The 6,000-nt window shown below is 34.3% G+C and overlaps 1 protein-coding gene across 1 annotated transcript in view; it reads left to right on the top strand.

Moving 5' to 3' along the window:
* The first annotated feature begins 2,308 nt into the window (after positions 1–2,308).
* The window catches only part of LOC148939856 (nuclear factor NF-kappa-B p105 subunit-like), a 176,674-nt gene continuing 172,982 nt past the window's right edge, over positions 2,309–6,000 (top strand). Inside the window, exon 1 of the mRNA XM_089105862.1 lies at positions 2,309–2,537. Coding sequence (XP_088961988.1) covers positions 2,462–2,537 — 76 coding nt within the window. The 5' untranslated portion in view covers positions 2,309–2,461. The remainder of the gene's footprint in view (positions 2,538–6,000) is intronic.

Below are 6,000 nucleotides of genomic sequence, written 5' to 3'. Positions count from 1 at the left end.
GGCACGACTGTCCTCCAATTATTTTTCACTTATAAAAGCGGCACTAGAATTTTTAATTTACGATCGAATAGCACTCTTTAAAGTTTCTACAATTACTGTCTCGATGCGAAACGGCCGGGGTAAAAAATTGATGCATCAATGGCATAAGGTTCTCTACTTAGGCAGCGATAGAGTGCTGCCTCTGGTCAATTTAATTTGATAATTTCAAGTATGAAGCATTTTCTAGGGTAATGATACGTGAAAAAAGTTTTGAGTTTTCTACATTCTAAATATTGTTTTTGGCAGGTTTTGTTCACTTCCACGTTTATTTTTTTTTGCAGTTAAAAATATTAGGTTTAAGTAATTAAATGTAAAATTGAAATGAAAAACCTTGTCGTATTGGTTTAGCGTAAATTAATGCCAAGAAAAAGTCGTTGATTTGGGAGAATTTAAGGTACTGGCGAGTAAATTCAGAGGAAGGGATTTTAAGGTTAACAGAGGGATATAGGAGTAAATACAAAGTGTTTTTCTTGATTTGTTTTTGTACAATTTTAGTGCCATTGTGGAAGGAATGCTCTAATCCATGTCCCTCTTATGTATTATTCCCCCCCTCCACCTTTTAGTTTGAATTGAAGGTTTCATCATAAAGAATTGAAAGCGACTCTTTCGGTCAGAACTTGAAAGTTCTAGTGGTCTTTTCACGTGCCAGAAGTGACTGGAGAGCACCCAGTCCCACACCGTGCCATTTTTACCCCCTAGGATACGCTGTAAGCCCCCACGCTATTAGATCATTATTTTAAGATATGAATTTTGTTCGAGAATGTCGAAAGATCTAACAAGTACATCTCCGGGTTGGTATACCCCCCATGACCCCAAGAAAAGCTGCCTTGTGTTCTAGAAATTACCCATCGCTCACTGATAGGTTTTAGCTTACACGATGTGTATGTTCGGTCATGGTTGTCTCATCAGTCTGGAATTCTCTAACGATTACTTGGAGCAGTCAAAAGACGTTACATTCAGCTAATTTTTTTGATGTTGCACGTAACAAGTCTTAAAGACGCTTTGTCTCTAATTTATCGGAAGGATATTGCAGCGTAAGCCCCTAAGGGACATAGAATCGATTCACGGCTAAGTAGCAAGGTAAATCAAGAGAAAGCATGTGTTGTTAGGTTTTCAAAGTAGAGTTGTCAGCATTACAGGAACAGCTTGTGATATAAAGCTGAAGCTTTAGAATTGACAGGGAACGTTGGATAATTTGCTCCGAACCACGCAGAGCACTCCCGCCCGAATGATAGAAATCAGCAAATGAGTATCTGCGCTACGCAGACCATTGGCCTGCTTGTGAAAAAAGGTTATGTTATTTTAGTGATTGTTGGAAGGGGCGGAGTAAAATGAAATTAAATTTTGATTTGAAGGGCTAGGGCAGAAGAGGGGGCCAAAAAGTTTGTTTGTCTCTAATAAACCTTAAAGATTAGCATCTTAAGCCAAGGGCACTTGTACAGTGTATATTGAAGAAATCCAAAGGAAAATCGAGGAAGACAAAACATATATGGAAAAAATCTGATTGTACTGATTCGCAATTTCCATTTTTTTTTGTTTTTAAGACAGTCAACACAATTTTTCTTAAAAATGACTTTAACACCCATTTATTTAATAAAACTAACAGTACGACACAACACAACATGAAAATATTATTAAAAAAATAAAACAAGAACCGATAACACGTCCGTTCTAGCCTAGCTGTAGCCCTGTCTTCATCTTGACTTTTTTGGGCAAAGCCAGCTATCTAAAAACAGCTATTTGTTCATCGGAAAACAGATTTTTCTGAAAAAAAACCCACTTCAAATGTGCCTGATTTGCCTTTTTGAGTTTTAAAAGTATCAATGGAGGCTTGGCTGCTTGAAAAAGCAAAAAGGGATAGGCAATTTTGCCTGAAAAAGCTAGAATGAAAACAGAGTATAGCTTGTACTCAGGAGCGAAGCCGGGGTTTTAAGCTTAGGGTGAGATATAAGAAAATTGTTGACAAAATCATCCAGTCTGCTGACAAATCCGGACACACAAGCTATATCGAGACACCCAAAGCGTTGGAAATGCAAACCAAAGCCTTGGGACTTTGGGAGGGAGTCCCCTCCTCTTCTTAGCTGTGCGCCTGCTTGTACTAGTTACGCTTAAAGCCACGATACGCGCGTGTGTAATCTATTACGTTGAAAGTCACTGCTGAAATCTAGTCAATAATCTCTGTTTAGTGGCAATCCTGCCATTATTGGAAACCTGTGCTTATATACGAAAATAAGGAAAAATATTTGCAGTCTTTTCTCTAATCCTATGATTAAAATGGTCAAATAAATAACGAAAATCTCCTTTAAAAGTACTCTGTGTTTTTTGCTTCATATAATTTTGATTTCATTATATTTGTGAAAAAAAGTATTATTTCAAAAAGCAAAACAAATGTTTTCCTTGTAGCTTGTAGACTAAGGTAAACATGAGTACAAATAACTCACCCCCATCCCGGTTACCAAAAGAAGAGATTTCAAATGGAACAGAAAATTTTTCTGAAGGTATGTAAAAATTTTAAATTCTAAGGGATATTGAATAAGTTAGGCTAGTTCAATGGTCAACAAAACTATTAGGCTAACCAAAATGCAAATATAGGCTAAATAGTAGGGGTCCAATGGTAGAAAGGTATAAACCCAGATTTGGGGCCATTGGGAAGGAAACATGTTAAAAATTATTACTCTTAGTCTTAGCCTAAAATGCAGAAAAATTCTAGGCTAGTGGCTAGTGAACATAGGCCTATTTTGAAAGCAATCACACTCTACTTTACTTCTTCCCCTTTCTAATGCAAATATATTGATTTAACACTGATAAAATCAGGAATTAGAAAAACTGGTAAAATTTGGTAAATATGTCCTGGGAAGTTATTTTTAAGTACCTACCTCCAGTCCTTCTCTTTCTAGAGTGTCCTGTTCTTTAAAAATCTGTGTGTTATAAAGTGAAACCTTTCAAAATAGGTCTTCTGCTTAAATGAAGTACAATAAAATTGTTTTCAACTTCACAACTTTGCTCAATCCCAATTTATAAGGTTTTAAAGATGTAAACACATTTCCTAAATTTTCAAATAAACAACATTGATATGGCTTAAAATTCTACTCAAGTAACAGGAATTGCTTTTTCAGAACTAAAGCCAGAGAAAAGAAATCCAATCATTGTAAATTAAGGAAAAATGTATTTATGTCAAAATTTCAATAGGTATAGACCTGTCATTTAAGCAAATTTCAGGACCCTCTAGAGAGAAAAAGTTGAGTTAGGTACTTCAAAATGCCTTCCCAGGAAATACTTTAGCCTGTTCTATACTTTATACCCATCCCTGAAGGTTTCATTTTCCTAACCTTTCCAAGATAGCCAAAAGGAGCTAAAGTAGTATTTTACCTAAAATAGAATAGAATTAATTTCAAAATTTGTTAACCACAATTTTTCTTCATATCATGAGGTAAGAATTGTTTTCTTAAAATATTTCCTTCTCAATAGCCCCAATTCTAGCCTAGACTATAGAAAAACAAAAATAAACTCTAAGAAACCAATTGACATATTAAATAAGTAAACCTTTATTATGTCATTATATTTTCATCAAAGTACAGGTAGGCTAACCAGAATAAAATTTGGTCTCATAGCCTAGTCTAGGTAAGCAAATTAAGGCTATTTGGTAAATTTTTAGTTACTTCCATTACTTAGTAATGCTGAGCTGTTTTGCATGTTTCCTTCAGAAATGGCCTGCCACTAAATATTTATCAATAAGATTAGCCTAGCCCATTTTAGTACCTTTATATTCCCTATTTTATGTTGTGGTTGCTTTTCATGCAGTGCACCTTATACATCCTGATGACCCCAGACCTAGGCATAAGAATATATTTCTCTATGATTTTGCATCTTATTATATGTTGTGTCTTTTTTGTTGGCTGTTTTTTTTTTCTTCTTACATTCTTGCTCCATTGAAAATAGACTGCCAAACAGTTTCTATACAATTGTTTGATAAAATATTATTTGAAATGGTTAAAAAATGTGAATAACCATAGGACAAAACATGAAAATCTGATCAGTAGAAACATGCTACATATTATAATGTAATTCTTTATTTATGCAAGGGCTAGGGCCTATATCTTTAGACCATCAGGGGGGGGGGATATGAGTAAAGTGCCTGGCTACGACAAGCAACCATGATAATATTTAGAAATAGTATAAAATAAAGAATCTAGTGATACTGTGTTATTTTATTAGCATGTTTCTTTAAATGTGATTAACTTAAACAAATTTGCCTTTTGGGCACTTTTCAAATATTCTTACTAATTCCTTTGAAACTTTTAAACCTTTGAAGGAACCCTTTGAAGCAACACCTTATTCCTTATTATTTCTTAGTAGGAAATAGTAATTCAAATTTCTGAAAACTAGTTAAAATAATCATAAACAATTACTTATCTCAATAATACAATGGCATTTCATCATTTAATAACCCTTCTCCCCCCATCCCAAATAGATAATTATAGAGCCAACTTTTAATATTCACACTGTTTTTTTTAGAATAACATGACTTTACTTCCTGTTGATTGATTAGTTTTCACAATAAAATAATAAAGAAGTAAAAAATCATACTAGGGTAATACTCCCTGTTCTCAGACAGTGCCTAATCTTGGGCAAATGTATTTTGATTATATTGCATCTTTGATAAAAATGAACTTTAGGTTCCTAATCTTGAATGTAATGTAGATAGTTTCAGAAATTTTGGACATTGCTACCATAGTAAGCCCCCTTTCCTTGATGATGCCAGATATAGCTCTAAATAATATATTTGTTAGCAATATAGAATTATGGCTCTTCTGAAGAAAATACTATAATGAAAATAGAGTAATATCCTTCAGTTTGCTAATTGATGCTCTTTCTAAATAGGCAATAATATTTTTCACTCTAACAAAAGTGTGCCCCCCCCCCAAAAAAAAAAAGTCTCAGGTAATTGCCCAAGACTGTGCAAAATTGAAAGAAATCAATACAAATGATATTTTAGTTTATTCTATGAAGCAAGTTTCTATCTATTTCAAGTTATAAACAGATTTTCATGTTTATTTCCATTTTTGATATAAATGTAAATCTTTTTAACAAAAAGAATTGAGCTTATAAACACCTTCCCAGGGTATAATTTAGGCTTTGATGTATTCCTAAAAGTTTTATTCTCCAAACTCAACTGCTTTCTAAGATAGCCCCTCATTTAGAATTTCACCAGGGAAATATGAGTATCATCAAGCAAATGCTCATTAAAGATGAACCCTATGTAACAGAACTTCTTCACCAAACTCAGGTTATTTCCATGTAGTCTAACAGATGGATCATCAAAGATTGCCATGGGTGATGACATTAATATGTATGTTTTGCCTGCAGCTCTCTCTGATGCCACTGATTGCACCTTTTAGACTATGTAGAAATATCCTAATACTGGTGAAGGAGTTTGTTACCCAAGGCTCATCTTTCATGAGAATTTGCTTAAAGATCCTTACATTTGCCATTCTTGGAGGTCATTGTTCCTTAGGGGGAATTGAACTGAATTGAATTGCACCAAAACTTTCCCATGGGTAAAGAGAGAATAGAATACAAAAAAAATAATAGGATAAATAAGGTGGAATGGAATAATCAGTGGGTGAAACCATATAATAATAATAATAATAATGTAATGCAAAACAAATAGGCCACAGGGCCTCTACAAAAATCTTTTAAATTGAAAAAAATTGTAGGCACTAACTGTAGTATTTGTCCAGTTCCTGCTTGAACAAGTTTAATGATTTGGTATTGATGACTTCAAAGGGAAGCTTGTTCCAGTGTTGTGTTACTCGGTTCTTGAATGCCCAACAGCTAATGTCCTTTTGGAACCTCTCCTTTTGAAGCTTGAGGATGTGACCACAAAGCCTTATGTGGCTAAAGCTGAGAACATCGGTAGCCTGGATGTTTTCGTAGGCAGCGTACCGAAGCTTGTATACC

This window comes from Artemia sp. Qi Xiang Cuo, chromosome 20, assembly GCF_049724085.1.
Source record: "Artemia sp. Qi Xiang Cuo chromosome 20, ASM4972408v1, whole genome shotgun sequence".
Taxonomy (NCBI): domain Eukaryota; kingdom Metazoa; phylum Arthropoda; class Branchiopoda; order Anostraca; family Artemiidae; genus Artemia; species Artemia sp. Qi Xiang Cuo.
The sequence above is the reverse complement of the archived record's forward strand: the minus strand, read 5'-3'. Positions and strand labels throughout refer to the sequence as shown.